Source organism: Trichechus manatus, unplaced genomic scaffold, assembly GCF_000243295.1.
Source record: "Trichechus manatus latirostris isolate Lorelei unplaced genomic scaffold, TriManLat1.0 scaffold00151, whole genome shotgun sequence".
NCBI lineage: Eukaryota > Metazoa > Chordata > Mammalia > Sirenia > Trichechidae > Trichechus > Trichechus manatus.
In genome coordinates this window covers 6,069,764-6,086,579 of record NW_004444087.1, presented here as the reverse complement: position 1 = coordinate 6,086,579, position 16,816 = coordinate 6,069,764, and the positions used below count along the sequence as shown (strand labels likewise).

At 47.6% G+C, this 16,816-nt stretch overlaps 1 protein-coding gene across 3 annotated transcripts in view; it reads left to right on the top strand.

Annotated features, from left to right (window-relative positions):
- CUX1 (cut like homeobox 1) overlaps positions 1-16,816 on the top strand; it is a 449,005-nt gene that overhangs the window by 364,488 nt on the left and 67,701 nt on the right. Inside the window, exons 15-20 of one of the 3 annotated variants that reach the window (XM_023740266.1) lie at positions 391-1,062; positions 2,235-2,300; positions 3,604-3,705; positions 6,543-7,375; positions 9,232-9,397; positions 10,012-10,068. The exons of the other annotated variants lie outside the window; for them this stretch is intronic. Coding sequence (XP_023596034.1) covers positions 391-1,062; positions 2,235-2,300; positions 3,604-3,705; positions 6,543-7,375; positions 9,232-9,397; positions 10,012-10,068 — 1,896 coding nt within the window. The remainder of the gene's footprint in view (positions 1-390; positions 1,063-2,234; positions 2,301-3,603; positions 3,706-6,542; positions 7,376-9,231; positions 9,398-10,011; positions 10,069-16,816) is intronic. 3 annotated transcript variants of the gene reach the window in all.

Here is a 16,816-nt window from a genome sequence, read left to right as displayed (position 1 = left end):
TAAAATGTCAGTGTTTGCTGCTCCTCAGGTGGGGCCTTCTAGTAATAGCTGGAATGCTAGAGGCCCGCCGAGGCCTGGCGTCCTGTCAACTTCGTACCGTGTGTGTTACCGGCTCCTTGCCACATTTAGGAGTTTGAATCGATGTCAGGGGGATTCTCCAGGCTGCAACGTACAAGAAAGGCGCAAACATGAAATGCATGTTGCTTGTTTTGGGGGGCCTCGTTTGGCTAATTAAAAATTCAATTGAAAAACAAACCAACACACCTCATTGGCCCTTGTAAAATCTGCACTTTTTTTTTTCCCGTTTGTGGGGCAAACTTTGCATTTTGGTCTTGGTTTTTTTTCCCTTTTGAATCCCCCATAATGCATTATGTTTGCCCTTCCTTGTAGGGTCAGCCAGGAGAAAAGGGAAAGACCAGCCTGAGAGTCGGCGTCCTGGACCTTTGCCGGCCTCCCCTCCTTCTCAGTTGCCCCGCAACACGGGGGAGCAGGCTTCCAATACTAACGGTACACACCAGTTCTCACCAGCGGGGTTAAGTCAAGACTTTTTCAGCTCATCCCTGGCAAGCCCCAGCCTACCCCTGGCTTCTACAGGAAAATTTGCACTAAACTCTCTCCTCCAACGACAGCTAATGCAGTCCTTCTACTCCAAGGCCATGCAGGAAGCAGGAAGCACAAGCATGATTTTTTCAACAGGTCCATACAGCACAAACTCCATATCTTCCCAAAGTCCATTACAACAAAGCCCAGATGTAAATGGCATGGCCCCGTCCCCCAGCCAGTCAGAAAGTGCTGGGAGCGCCTCCGAGGGCGAGGAGATAGACACGGCCGAGATTGCCCGGCAGGTGAAAGAGCAGTTGATCAAGCACAATATCGGACAGCGCATTTTCGGACATTATGTCTTGGGACTGTCTCAAGGGTCCGTGAGTGAGATTCTGGCCCGCCCCAAGCCGTGGAATAAACTGACTGTGCGAGGCAAGGAACCATTTCACAAGATGAAGCAGTTCCTCTCTGACGAGCAGAACATCTTGGCCCTCCGCAGCATCCAAGGCAGACAAAGAGGTGAGATACTTTCACGGGCTGCCACAAACGTGTAAGCCCTTCGCAAAGTTGGACGTGTGTATTTGTGTGTCTGTCTGTGTGTGTGCTAAAACATTTGTACATCACATCAGGTGAGATACTTCTCAGTTCGCTCATTTCCAGAGCTCAAGGGTCAACAGGCATGAGCTAAAGCTGATAGATTTTGGCGATCTGGTCTTTCCATTTTACTCAGCTTGCACGTATAAACTCAGTGAGCGAGTATTGGATTGGAGGGAATTGTATTATGGACAACATCCCAGTGTGTTAGCGTCTGGTGGTCAAATTGACCCTCGGTGCTGGCCTCACATTGGAGGAGCCCTTGGGCACCATCCAGCCCTATAGCAGCAACATCCACTAGAATTAATCCTCCTCCAGACCTAGTTTCCGTGGGCAGAAGGTAATCAACAACGCCTTCTCTTCTCTTCCCCACCCCACAGAGGAGAGTATGTTCTGTGGTCAACTTATTTATAATATCTACATTCCATTATTGATTTGTTTAGCATTAGGAACAAAATATGCCTGCCTTGAGAAAAACCCATGAAAGTTTTATTAAAAAAACCATTCCTACCCCACCATCCAGAAAAGATAAAAAGTCAGTCACATCCATAATTTAAAGAAGTTCTTCCCTCTTTAAGAGCAAGGGGATCATTCTGATAAATCACAGTGATATAGGGAGATAATTTTATCAGACTCATTTGAAACCTCCTGAAATTGAGACTCAAACAAATGGAGAAGGGAGATGTTTTGAGCAGCATCAATTTGCACAAAGAACATGGAGCTTTTTATGGTGAGGTTAACTGAAATTGAATGTCTCTGGATGATTAATGTGGGGCTTGGTTCTGGGGGCTGGTGGGTAATTTGCTTGGAGGCAGTTCTCCCTCCCTTTGGCCCTCTTTGTATTGATGCCATAGGCTGCTGTTTAGGTTGGTGTGATCTCTTGCAGTAGAACCATAGCTTCTGCTGCCCAGGCAGCAAGGGAAGGGCCTCTCAGAAGTTTCTAGTAACTGCCAAGTTGCACAGGAAGCCCTGAGCCCAGGAGCCCTGAAGCCCTTTATTTAGTGATAGGCGGCTCAGATTTCATGTCACACAGCCCATATCGTCAACACCACGATTCCCCTGATTGTTTTGTTCTTACCACACTTGTTTTTCAACAGAGAATCCAGGCCAGAGCCTGAACAGACTATTTCAGGAAGTACCGAAACGAAGAAATGGGTCTGAAGGTATGTTGCAGGCAGGTGTTTTTCTTTGCAGTCAGTAATCAAGGAAGCAGCATGTCCTTAGCTGTGTATTTTGCTTAAAACTGTGCATTGTGATTCTGGCCTGGAACCTGATGGAAAAACAGAGCTAGTAAGTATAAAACAAAGCACGGGTTCAAGTACTCACATCCCCCTCCCTCCCGAGCTGCCGATCCCAGGTTTACGGGGTGCAGCGGAGGTGAAAAGAGGGCAGCATCACTAAAAAGCAGCCCCTTAAGTATGAATCCCAACCCCTTAAGATTCAGATTACACCCTCCTGTTTTCTCGGAAGCAGCTGAAAGAATAACAGTTGTTGCTCTGAGAAAAAATCAGGTGATTTGGTTAAATCAGATACTGCTGCTTCCTCGTATTTTCAAGTCTGAAATATGGTAAAGGTCCTCCAGAGCGGACAAATTCCAAATGTAATCAGTTTTCCCATGGACCTGGGCAAGCCGATCCCCACTGCACTCTTTGGAGCTGTGTCTTTAATGGGCTGAGTCCCAGTGGTATACTTGTTTTTAAATGGTTTCACGTGGCGGTTCATGTTTAGTAAGGTAGTGAGAAATTAAAATATTTGGACAGCTTCCAGAAAGAACTGGGGCCAGCCCCTGGGCTGCAGTAGCTTTAGTGTGTCTGCACACATGGCTACTCTGCAGAGCATCACCATGTGACAGATAAGACGAATTCTTGTCCTTTAGGAATTTCTGCAGGCTTCTCTCCTTGTTCACAAATTTAAAAAAAGATAATAAGTGATAATGGATCAGAAATTTTTTAGTTGAAGCTTCTGCCTCTTTATCTTGTAGATGTTGACAGTCAGCCTCAGTCCTTTTCTCTCCTTTCCCATTGTTTTCCCTGTTTGGGATACCAGCCTCAAATAAATGTACAGAGTCTGAATATAGTCCCAGGCCAAAGGAGTTGGTGTCGTTTTTAAATGACTCAGGAAAAAACATTGCCTTTTAATTCCTCATCTTTTTTTTATACTGGATGAAATGAGTTGTTCTCCCTGATATGAACCCATGGGTGAGGTCCAGCTGGGTAAATGTGAGAGCTCTCACTGGTAGACCGGTATTTAATATAAGGTAGATTAAGCAGGAAGCCTGCCCTGTAGTGTCACAGTACCCGCTATGACACTGCATTCACACAAAGTGCAGGTAAATGGGAGGCCATGCCTGCCTCCTTGCCGTCACTGGCCTCACCTCGGGCTCTTTGTCAGAACGCTGTCTTCGTGCAGCACTGTATTTTGTTCAAGGTGTGGGTTTAATGTCATTGGTGTGGCTTCTCCCCACAGGTAACATCACCACCCGGATCCGTGCCTCAGAGACTGGCTCCGATGAAGCAATCAAGTCCATCCTGGAACAAGCCAAAAGGGAGCTGCAGGTGCAGAAAACCGGTACGGCCTCCTCTTCTACTTCAGTGGCTGCTGGCTTCCAAACTTAATTAAAAGAATTGTCATGAGCGTTCTGGTCAGCAGTAATTAACTTTTTTTTTTTTTTTTTAAACAATAATGAATATGTGTTTTCAAGCATTTAGACAGTTGCAAAGGAGACCAGGTCTGTTTAATATCTGTCTTACTAATAGTTAACATTCTTCCTATAATGTCATTCCCTAGCATTGACTCAGGAATGTACCCCTGGCCTGGAATCTCCTTTTCAGTAGCTAAATTCATTTTAGCCACTTAGAGACTTAAATTAGCAAGCAGTTTGTATCAGGTTTCCATTTTAAATTCAATACAGGCTTGTTGTTTGGGTAATAGCATACATGCAAATTAAAATTAGCCTCTTAACCAAATGCAACTGAAAAAATGAGTGAAAAATAAGTTTTTAACATCTGCTTAGTAGAACTGAATGTTGCTAGGGAGGAGCAGGAAGGTTTTGTGGCCGAATGTCACCTTTGTGGCCGGCCTCAGCTCAGAGGCCCTGAGAGCTGTGTTTTTTAACCAGTTGCAGTCAAGTCGACTTCCACACATGGTGACCCCATATGTGTCAGAGTAGAACTGTGCTCCACAGGGTTTTCTTTGGCTGGTTTTTTTTTTTTTTTTTTAAATGGTTTTAATGAAGAGAAGTTTATTTCCTCACAGTTAAAGTAGGCTAAAAGTCCAAATTCAGGGTGTCAGTTCCGGGGGAAGGCTTTCTCTCTCTCGGCCTTCTCATCAGTGTTCCCCCAGACTAGGAGATTCTCTGCGCAGGGACCCCGGTCCAAAGGACGCGCTCTGCTCCTGGCACTGCTTTCTTGATGGTATGAGGTCCCCCTCTTTGGCTGGTTTTTTGGAAGTAGATCCCCGGGCCTTTCTTACAAGGCACCTCTGGGTGGACTTGAACCTCTAACTTTTCGGTATTTGCACCACACAGGAAATTCCCACATTCCAGCTTTTCCCCAGTTGATATTTGGTTGTTTGAGAGGCAGGTGCCATGCTGCAGAGTCAGCTCAGATCTTCCACTGGGGAGGAAGCTGAGTGTCTGGGTTCTTTCCCTGGGGCTCCACACACAGATGCCTGCCTGCCCCGGGCCCGTGACGCTCCTGGCACCTGGCCACAGGGCTCCTGCCCGGCCTAGCAGTAGGAACCATGGCAGCTGAGTACAAGCCACCACCTGGTTACTTGCTCCTCTCAGCCGAGCTCTCCCCAGAGCTCTCACCCACATGGGCTTATTCAGCGGATGAGCTCCCTTCTGAGTACCAGGCCTGGGCTGGGCATTTCCACCTACATTTTCCTGTTCAGAATAAATCCTTGCAACAACCTTAGAAGATAGGTTTTGCTATCCTAGTATTCCTGATTATCAGACTCAGGCTCAGAGCTGAAATAATTTGCCCAAACTCATTAAATGGATTTAAACCCAGATCTCCCAACCCATGTCCAGTAGAGGGGACCCCTCTATTGCTGTCTGCCTCTTTCCAATGACCCCAGAACAGTAAGAAACCCTCTTTATGGGCTCTGAAGCCTGACAACAGATGGAGCTTGCTCTGATAGGCAGGGGTGAGGCTTAAGCCAACTTCCTCCTCTAGGTGACTAAATAGCCAGGACTGTTAGCAGGGCAACCCTGGCCGGGTAGAAAATACATCTGAACTTAGAGTGAAGCCCTGCTCCAAGGCCTGACTCTCTTTGTTGCCTGTTCCCTCCTTGAGCCTTAGTTTCTCCGTATTCAAAATGATGGTGGTGCTGCCTGCATGATAAGGACGCTGCGGGGGTCATTGAATTAGAGGAGGGAAGACCCTCTGTTAATCAGTAAAGTACTCGAAAGGCATTAAAGGCTGTTACTTTGCACACATTTAAAGCAGATGAAGAGCCAGGGTGTATGATTTCCTCCCCCAGACATGAAAGCATATTATTTGGGGAGTGTGGCACAAAGGCAAGAAGGTTATGGACTTCTGAAATGTCAGCTGGAGCGCCTGCAGAAACACCCCATCAGTGCTTCTCACCAAGGCCTCACACCACCCTCGCCGGGGAGCTGGTTAAAAACGCAGATGCTGGTCCAGCCCACGTCTCCTTCTGAATCAGACACTCTAGGGCTGGGCCTGGGCGTGTGCATTTTAACAAGCTCAACGGGTGAGCCCTAGCTAAGAGTCATTGATCTAGTCTGTTACCGTTCCAACTTACAGGTGGAAATGCTGAGGCCCAGCAAAGCCCGGGACTTCTCCAGGGGCACAAAGTCCTGGGGCCCCTGGGCCAGGGACGTCCATCTCAGCCTCATTTTGCTCCTCTTCTCCCCTCCCCTGGAAGAGGTTCACTGTTGCTGGCCAACCACAGTGATCCACTCAGACAAGGATTCCTCCTTATTCACCCAAATGTGCTCATTTGTCATTGGGAGACACTCGTCTCTCAGGTCAGTTGTCAACAGAAGTTGTATTTCTAAAGTTTGACCGAAGCACTAGAGTTGTGGAATATAATGCATGACAATATGAAGTTTAGAAATTACCATGAAAAGAAGGTCCCAGATGGCATGTCACTGAGCATGTCCACACTTCCCCTTCTATCCCCCTCCACGATCAGAAATGCTTCTGGTTGCCTGAGCAGTGAGGGCATCGGGTCACAGAGCAGGGTGTTGTTCTGTTGTCACTGTTCAGACACGATCCACGAACGCTCCCTGATGGGGGAAATGTTGGAAAAATAAAGCAGTGTAGTTCTCCTAAAGAATCCACAATGTGTGGTAGGTCAGGTTAGATAGAAGCTGGAGGTAGGAAGTGCGTGCCCAGCCGAGGGCATCACCTCACCACTGTGTTTTCTCCATGCAGCTGAGCCGGCCCAGCCGTCTTCTGCATCCAGCAGCGGGAACTCTGACGACGCCATCCGCTCCATCCTGCAGCAAGCCCGCCGAGAAATGGAGGCCCAGCAGGCCGCCCTCAACCCTGCCTTAAAACAAGAACCACTGTCCCAGACAGACATCACCATCCTGACCCCCAAGTTACTGTCCACCTCACCCATGTCGTCGGTGTCCAGCTACTCACCCATAGCCATCTCCCTGAAGAAACCCTCCTCCGCTCCAGATCCCAGCGTCTCTGCCCTGCCAAACCCCTCAGCCATCAAAAAGGAACCCCAGGATGCCACTGGGCCGGAACTTCCCGGAGCGACTGAGGCTGCTCAAGGGGTTCTGAGACACGTGAAAAACGAGTTAGGCCGCAGCGGTGTCTGGAAGGACCACTGGTGGAGCACGATCCAGCCAGAGAGGAGGAACACCACAGTTTCCTCTGAAGAAATGAAGGTCGAAGAAGCCAGCAGTGGGAAAGAAAAAGCCAGCAGCAGCCAGGCACGGGCCGAGCGCAACCAGCTCCAGGGACCCTCCTCGTCGGAGTACTGGAAAGAATGGCCCAATGCCGAGTCACCATACTCCCAGAGTTCAGAGCTGAGCCTGACCGGGGCCAGCCGCAGCGAGACACCCCAGAACAGCCCTCTGCCTTCCTCCCCAATCGTGCCCATGTCGAAGCCATCTAAACCCTCAGTCCCTCCGCTGACCCCTGAGCAGTATGAGATTTACATGTACCAGGAGGTGGACACCATAGAGCTCACCCGGCAGGTGAAAGAGAAGCTGGCCAAGAACGGCATTTGTCAGCGGATCTTCGGGGAGAAGGTAAGGGATTCCATGCAGGGCTTGGGTTTTCCCTTCTCTTTTCATTGCTTAGGACTAAGTGTCTATCTTGGAGCAGGTGGTCATCACCCTTTTTAATGAATCAAGGAGCCTCAGGTCGCCTCCATTCCCAAGCTGGCAGAGAGGCTGACGGTGAGACGTTCCAGCTCCCAGGTGACATTGACAGAGTGCTTGTTGCAGGCCAGTCCCTGGGCCTGGCCCTCCCACCCATGCTCTCCTGGAAACCCTCAGTTACACTGTAAGGGTACAAATGAGGAAACTGAGGCTCGGGGAAGTTAAATACTTGCCCCAGCAGTTGGTGGCTGAGTTCAGTCCAGCCACCATGGCCATGTCTCAGCTCCAGAGACACCTGTGCAAACTGTTTTGGCCACAAAAGAGGCATAGTCTGACCACACAGAGAGATGGCCATGTGCCAATAACCAGGAGGCACTGACAGAAGAGCCTACACGAAGCATAACGGTACCTTTGTGGTATAATTCAGAAGGTGCCTGGGTATCGTCCAGCAGAGAGGTGAGGCGGCTTGCCCAGGAATACACAGGCAGGGGCAGCACGGGCAGAGCTGCACAGGGCAGGCCGGGCCCAGGACTTGCCCTGAAAGTCGGGTCCCCATTTCCTTGTTGTCCCTCCTGGCTCAGGAAAGTATACTAGCTTGTGGATGAGCTTCCAGACCCTTTCTGCTCTTGGTACTTCCATAATGCGGGCCTGCCGTATGTGTAAGATATAAAGTAGGAATAATATACCAGTATTGTTTTAGATTGCATTGTGATTTGCTAAGCAGAAGGGCTCTGCTCCCCTAAGTGCTGCCCTCCTGGGGGGCGCATGGCAGCAGTGGCCTTGTCCTGCCTTCACTTCAGCGTGCAGTGAATCCTTGCAATATCTGATTGTGAACTCTTTGTCCTGATTTTGCAAAAGGTGATGGAGTGACTAGAAATGAGGATGAGAATTTAAAGCCCCTTGGAATTTCTAATTTAGTGTTGTGAAAATATCATTTGAGAACATTTAAATAGACATTTGTGCTCATGCCTTACATTTAGCAGAGACTTAATAGTGTTGAACTTGTTTGGCCTGTGAGTGCAGTTTATTCTGGAACTTGAGAACTTTTTAAGAGAGTGATGGGGGCTGCATCTGAGTCCTCATGAGGGTGGCTGAGTCTGTGCATTTGGACAGCCAGATGTGCCAGCAGGGAGCCCCGCACACACATGCAGTTTGTCGAGGGTCTGCAACCAGCTTTTATTCCCAGGCTGGCTCCCCGTCGCCACCAGCCCACCTCTAGGCCCCCACCATAGAGCAGGATGGGGTCAGAGAGTAAGTCTTTTCTGAATGCCAGCCAGGCCCAGCTCAGCGTAGAGACGTGCTGCCCAGGTACCACTACAGCCACTGCTCCTGCCTGAAGGGACGCTTGGCCCCACACCGCAGACTTTTCTGGTGCCTGCAGGCGAAAAGCAAGGTGGTTCCAAATGCTTCTTCAGGTTTTCACGACCGCAATCCTGCACCCTTGGCAGGATCAAGACCCTGGGGCGAGAGCACCTTCCTTTCCCAGCCTGCTTTGTTGTTAGCTGAAAGCCGTGACCATACTGTGGCTGGGGTGTGAACACACTGGCCCCAAATGCGCTGAGTGCCAGGGTGGCAGGCTGTGGTGAGCTTGAGATGCACATCTCCCACCCAGGTTGTTACCCTCCACCAGGTGTGTCCTGTGCTCAGAGTCAGCCCTGAAAGTGGTCCCCGTGTTGCCATCTCTGCCCTGCCCCGACATGGTTTCTTTGCATTACTCACCCATTTTGCAGCATTGCACTGAAAACTTGGCCCTGATGGCTGTGTGTCTTTGGTTGCCACTCAAGGTGCTGGGCCTCTCCCAGGGCAGTGTCAGCGACATGCTGTCCCGGCCGAAGCCGTGGAGCAAATTGACTCAGAAAGGCCGGGAACCCTTCATCCGGATGCAGCTCTGGCTGAATGGCGAGCTGGGCCAGGGTGTCCTTCCTGTCCAAGGGCAGCAGCAAGGACCAGGTAACTGCAGCCCTGCCCTGGGCTGGGCTGGGCTGGAAGGGGGAGTAGGGAACAGAGGATCTGTGGGGGGAGGCGGTCAACCACGTTCTTAGCCATGGCCAGGGGGCTACTGCAGGCTGGGAGGGAGTGGGGATCCATTCAGGCACACAGCCAGCCACTCGCAGCTGTTGGCTGACGCAGGGAGGCAGAGAACTTCCCCTCTCCCTCTACCACCTGTTGCCATGGGACTGACTTTAGTTTTTAGGAAAGAAGATTGTGCCTAGCTAATTTTGTAAGCAACAGGAAATGAGTTACTAATTAAGAAAAACTGTTTATACATAAATATGGGTAAAAGTCAAGTAGCTAAGGCAGAGAACTGGGAAAGAAAAATCAGTCGAAGGCATAGAGGTGAAGGATGGCAGGTGAGAAGCTTCCGCTGCTCCCAGACCTGGTGTCCAGTGCTATACCAGCCGCATGTCTGCCTGCAGGGCCCTCTGCCAGTCAGAAGTGGGACCCCTCTCTCGCACCCCTGTGGCTCAGACACACTCCCTTGGTCTGCTGGGTTCTGCGCATTAGGCAGCTTGAAACCCTTGAACTGTGTTTCCTCATCTAATTGTACCCTTTCTCTTATTCAGTCATCCAGTCGGTGATGTCACTCCACGACCCCCTGCTGCAGGGCAGCGTGAGCTCAGGTAACTCGCTGCTTCCTACCGGCTTTGGGCCGCATGGCCTTCCCTGTTCCTCTTCGGGTCTGTAGGGGATCCCTGCTCTGGACTTAGCTGAAAACACTGTATCCTGTTGACAAACTGGATTCCTGCTGGTCTTATTTTCTAGTGGAGGGTGGGAGACTAGGCAGCTGAGTGAAGAGAGCCCACTCACATTGCTTGCTCGTTAAATGTGTTTCATCAGTGAGTCATTTGGCTTCCAGGTATAAAGCCCTGTGTTCAGGGCTGGAGGTGGGGGTGTCCAGGTCAGAGACAGATGACTGTCTGCACTCAGGAGGCTTCCAGTCTAATGAGGGGACGAGGTATAGGCACACGTCGCACCTACCGTGGGGTCACCAGGGGGAGTTGTGTTCATCTGGAAGACTTCCGAGTAGCCTTTGGCAAGAGGGATAGAGAAGGTTTGAACCTGAAGAGATGGGGCAGGAGGAGCAGCTGGAAGAAATGGCAGAGGGCCTCCTAGGAACAGCTTGGGGTGTGATTGGAGGATCAAGCTGGTTCACCAGCCGGAAGAGAAGGACTTCAGTGGGAATCACAGCTGGGCAGGTGCTGGAGAGCTGAGCGCAGGCGGAGGTGGTCAGGTCGCAGCCCGTCAGCCTTCAAGAACCCAGCAGGTCTGTGAGGTCTCCAAGTGGCGTTCCTACTCCTGCCATGAAGACTCCTTGCTTGGCACCTTGATACAGCCTGCCACCAGCGGCCCATGTCCCTTTGCTCTGGAACTCCCTCCCCCATCCTCCTTCCTGCGTCCTCTTCGGCTGAGCTTTTCTCACCCAGCTTGGAGGAACAGCCAGTATCATGAGCTGTTCCTCTTTTTTCCTTTCTTTATTTTTCTAAACATGTTGATTAGTCTCCATACCCCTTTGATGCATTGAAAACACAAACAAAGCTAAGTGAGGCGCGTGAAGCCTGCCAGCTTGCTTGAAGTTTTACCAGGGAAAACGTGTAGTGCAGGAACAGCTGGGCGACAGCGGCTGCTACTACTGCAGGATCCCAAGCCCACGCACAGATGCAGCCAGGGGCACTTACGTTGCAATCAAGTTCCAGTCAAGACTGTCTGGGCTTTAGGTGTTCTTACTGACTTGGACCAAAATGGGGGGCAGAAGGCTGTATCTTCCCTGAGCCATTGGTTTTCTTGGCTGGAAATCTAAATGGAGTGGTTGTCCTTCTAAAGAAGGCTCAGGTGTGATACCTTTTCACTTAATGTCTGGGTTGGCCAGTTTAATTGGCAAGCACCAGAGAACTTACCCAGCACTGGCTTGTATTCAAAATAAATTAGGGAAAATAACGAACATGGTTGTTTGTGCTAGAGTTTTGTGGACATTTGCGTGGAGAATTAGACTTGCCTCCTGCTCTAACGGAAAGTTGGCCTCCCCTTAAACTCTCTGGGAGTATTTGCTGCCCCATTCAAGTCAGGGCTGAGCTTGGCAGAATGTGACTAAAATGTTTTAGATCGAAACCCCTTGTTCCTAAATAAAACAGGAAGTCTTGTGCAGTCCAAGTCTGTTCTGCCTGATGCCAAAACCTTCTCTGTGTCCAAGCAAATCCCTGAAGAATGGTTTCTCACTTTTTATTATAGCAGGTAATGGCCACTGTGCTGGAACATTCATACAAGGGTCACGTTTACAAACTAGGAGAAACATTCTGGGCTCCTAAAACCAAAAACCAAACCATTTACCGTCGAGTCAGTTTTGACACATGGTAACCCCTAAGAGGAATATAAATAATATTTGTTAAAATAAAAGTAATTTAAAACTCTCGAGGAGAAGACCTTGGACCTCTGGATAAAGCCGAACACAGTGTAATTTCTTTGTGGTTTTGTGAAGAGGTGGCAGATGGGCTGTCCCTTTGTCACCCTGGAGAGAGAAGAGATTGATTGTAGTTTGCCTACCCAGTGCTCCCGGTGACAGTCAGCAATAGGGAAACCACCCGTAGAAACAATAATTGTGATGAGTGTGAGAAAAATGGAAAAAAATATTTCTTGTATTATAAGAAGATTTTTTAAAATTGTTTATCATGATGGTAGCTAAGCAAAAATGTTTCTCTGTGGTTCTGGAAGACTAGAGATGCTTGTCAAAATGATAAGAGAGATTGTCATATTGTGGTAAGATTGTGGGTGGGAGTTTCCCTCATTTGAGATTTCTTTACTATCATTGTTATCCTTTCAAGAGTGTTTTTAAAAATAAAGGTAGCTTTGTTCTCAGTGTATGGAATTTAGAAAAATAGGATTACACTATAGTGGTCAGTTGGTGAGTCACTGGGATGAATGACTACAGAAGGCTGTAGAATCTCTTCCTTGAGAGCTGAGAGATATCAGTGTCTGGGAGAGTGTTCAATATTGCTCCCCTTGCTGGCAGGGAAGTAAAGCCTCAGGTCCTAGGACTTCCTCAGGGTTCTGAGTCCCTGCCCTCACCATGGCCACAGTGGAATCCTTCCACAAGGACCCTGAACTCAGATGTGCTGTCTGTCCGCGATGGCCCCAGGCAGCTCAGCGTGGTAGAGCCAGATGGCTGCAGGAAGGTAATTCCAACCCTGGGTTTGTTTGTGGCAAAGGGAGGAAGCCCCTCTTCCTGAACATTAGGAGAAATTCTCAGTGCCTAAGAACCCAGACCCCCAAGCTAGCTTGGCAGGTGGTTTTACCTCCCAGATGTGATATACCTTGTAAGACTTGCCTTCTGTTGCCACCCAGCCAGTCACAGCCCTTCTGCAAGAGCTACAGTCTGAGAGCCGAAACTGTGTTGGCCTAATGAGATGGAGCTCTGCTTGGTTACCATGGTGATAAGGTGCCATGTAAGTGGAGTGGCCTCACTCATCCAAACAGCAAACTGCTGACACAGGAATCTGTTGTCCTCTGAAGAATTCCTGTTCGCCTCTTTCTGCCCAGCTCCAGTGCCCCTCAGCGTCTCCATTTCCCTTAATGATTTATATGTCAAACTTGCTGATCAGTTCTATGATAAGAAGAGATAAACTGAAGTTTCCATGGCATCACTGTTTTTTCCCTCATGGTGGATATCGCCGTTTCTGAATGTCCCTTTGATGTGCTGAGCGTTGGGGTGATGGCCTTAGGCATTAAGGAAAGTTGATGCCATTTCCACCAGCAGTATCACTAATGACCTGTGGCTTTTCCTTGGGAGCTGTGGAGGCCTAGATAGAGAGTAAAGTGAACAAAGGGTTCCGTGCCAACCATGAGCAACTTTTTTAAAACAATGTTTTTAAAGGACAGAACTTCAGATCAGCTACCTGTTAATGTATTTCCTCGTAATCTAGTTTTCTATGTTGTTGTTAGGTGCCGTCAGGTCAGTTCTGACTCATAGCGACCCTGTGTACAACAGGACGAAACACTCTCTGGTCCTGCACCATCCTCATAATCATTGTTATGTTTGAGCCCACTGTTGCCGCCACGGTGTTAATGCATCTCGTTGAGGGTCTTCCTCTTTTTCACTGACCCTCTACTTTGCCAAGCAGTTTTCTGTAGAGCGATGAGCAAACTTTTTTGTGCTGTCTTCTTTCAGAAGTCTCTCATGTTTTATAGGTGTGTGTTGGGGGAGGTGGTTATAGTCAGGGTCATCTTTGATGTAACATGGAAAACTTCATTTGAAGATACAGTTGCAAATGATCCTTGGAGACTGATTTCTCTGGGTCTCCTTTTGTTTGTCTTCCATTCCAGGTGCCATCCATCATTCCTGACCTCGTGCTGCGTAGTAATAGCAGTGCCCAGGGGAACAGGAGGAGGCACTTATAGAGGGACCAGGGAGGGGCCAAGTAAGGCTTGTTTTTTCAGAGTGTAGCCGGCAGTCGTTGCTTATCAGCAAAGTTTTTAGAGAAAAAAATCTTGAGCTATAGATAAAGGTGTGTATGTGTAGATAGATAGGTAGGTAGATATGATCTATTAAACCACTGTATTTTTTTTTCTCTTTTTATTCCTTAAAGCTCATTTCATATTCACAGTTCCTGGAGTCATTAATCTTTTGCCCCTAGGGAAGGAAGGAGACAAGAGACTAAAGGGAGTTTTTCTCCTCCCAGGCACAATCTCACCTGTTTTTCACCACATAAAGACGTGGTGAAACCCATGGGAAACTCTTCACTATGGATTAGTAAGTAAACACAAGTAAGCCCGTGAGTACCTTGCTTACTATAAGCCAGTGCATACCTTCCTTACTGGTTAATCCACCCCTGGGAGGAGAAAGAGAGAAAGGCCCAGAGATTAGCCGGCTGGATGTTAGTCATTCCATTATGGAGAACTGATGGAGGAGAGTAGCCCAGTACCCTCTGCTGTGTGACTTTTTAATATGGGAGCATTTCATTACTGTAGCTAACAAGCTGGTTCTGCTCTAGTTCACAAACCAGGTTCAGATGTATCATTGCAGGCTGGCCAAGCAAAAGAATGGCCCAGTCCCCTCAGATTAATCGTAAGATATCTGACTTTTTCACAGTGTTGCAATCAGGAATTTCAACTTCTGAGTCTTCTCTGCCATGGAGAATTAGCCGGCTCCATGTTGCTGTTCTCAGTCAGCAGAGTATCAGCTGCCTCTCTGAGAAGACAGCTGCTGCCGTCCATTTCTAACGTGGGTAGTCTTAATGTTGCCACTTTGCTGACGTGATGGCTACAGGGCTTTGTGCTGTGGCCTTGTGAAGCCAGGAGATTGTCATGGCCACAGCACCTCGAGAGGGAACAGGGCCAGTGATGCTCTTGTTAAGATATGTCATGCTCTCGTTTTCATGCCCACCAGATGACAGGGGACATGTGTACAGGCTTTGGTGCTTTGAACTCTGCCATAGGATTCCATTTTCTTAAACAAGCAATCAGTTCTTCAATTTTAATGACTAACAGGCAGGGTGGAGCATTTGGATGGCATTTAGATAGCATGTGAATGGGCAAAGGAGGGGGCGGTTGCAACCACAGAAAATTTCATTGCAATGTCCAGAGTAGGCAAAACTCTTCATTCAGTGCCTTAGGCTAGATTTTATTTTATTTTTTCTCTTCTCTGTCATCAAAATAAATTAGTAAAAGTAACTGTTGGCCACTAAACACATGAAAAGATGCTCAGTGTCATTAGCCATCAGAGAGATGCAAATCAAAACCATAATGAGATATCATTTCACTCCCACTAGGATGACTAAGATTTAAAAAAACAGGAAATAACAAATGTTGGTGAGGATGTAGGGAAATTGGAACCCTTATCTATTACTGGTTGGAATGAAAAATGGTGCAGCCATTGTGGAAAACAGTATGGCAGTTCCTCAAAAAACTTGAGAATAAAACAACCATATGACCCAGCAATTCCATTCCTAAGTATATACTCGAAAGACTTGAAAGCAGAAACTCAAACAGAGACTTGTACACCAATGTTCATTGCAGCACTATTCACAATAGCCAAAAGGTGGAAACAGCCTAAATGCCCATCAGCAGGTGAATAGATAAACAAAACGTGGTACATACATACAGTGGAATACTACTCAGCCAGTAGGAGACATGAAGTCTTGATACATGCTACAATATGGCTGGAGCTTGAAATCGTTATGCTGAGTAAAATAAATCAAATGAAGAAAGATGAATATTGTATGACCTCACTTATATAAAAAGACAAGAAAAGGCAACTGTACGGAGACTAAAGTTTCTTAGTGGTTACCAGGGCCAGGAGGGTTAACGGTGATGGAAAAATCACATTGTTTAAGGGTAGGGTTGCACAGCTGGTTATTGTAATTGCTGTCAATAAGTTGTACACTTATAAAAAGTTGAACTGGCAAAAGTTATGTGATAGCTATATTTACTATAACAACCCTACCCCCACCCCACCACCACCAAAAAAGAGTAGCTGCTGAGGCTGTTTATATACAACCAAAAGCCCCATGGGGTTTGGTTCCTTGGTTTGGAGGCTTAGGGTCATGGTTTCATGAGACATCCCAGTTAACTGGCCTAATAACATGTTTAGTGCTTCTATTCTACCTCCTAGTTCATTGCGTAGTACCTGGGGTCTCAGAAACTTGCAAGTGGTCATTCAAGGCATAGCAATTGGTCTCTATTTGCCAGGAGCAACAGGGGAAAAAGGAGAGTCAGGAACAGGAGGAGGATATGAAATATGTAGCTAATTGCCTCCATGAACAACTGACTCTTCTGCCATGAGACCAGAAGAACTGGATGGTGCCCAGCTACCATTACTGAACATTTTGATCAAAGTTTCTGTAGAAGAATCCTGATCAAAAGGGAAAAAATGCAAAACAGAATTTCAAATTCTCATGGACTGTAGGCTTTCTGGAGCCACAGAGGCTGGATGAACCCCTGACACTATTACCCTGAGATAATCTCCAAACCAAGGAACTAAATCCCATGAGATTTTTGGTTATACATAATATCCCCTGAAATCTTATTAAAACCAACACTAGTTAAGCTTAACTGGTTAAAAAAGGTCTGCCTTGAGCATTATGCTTTTTTTAAGAACTATCTATCTGTATGGGATCAAAGTGATAGTAGCAACTTGAAAAATTAGATGGGAACCTTAGGGGGCAGTGAGTTTATCTTAATGAGGGAGGAACAACTTGGAAAAGGAGGGTGAGAATGATTGTACAGCTCAAAGAATATAATCATTGTCACTGAATTGATCATGTAGAAATGATTGAATTGGTGTATTTTTTTTTTTAATTTTTTTTTTTATTGTACTTCGGGTGAAGGCTTACAGAACAAATAGTTTCTCATGAAACAGTAGTACACATATTGCTTTAT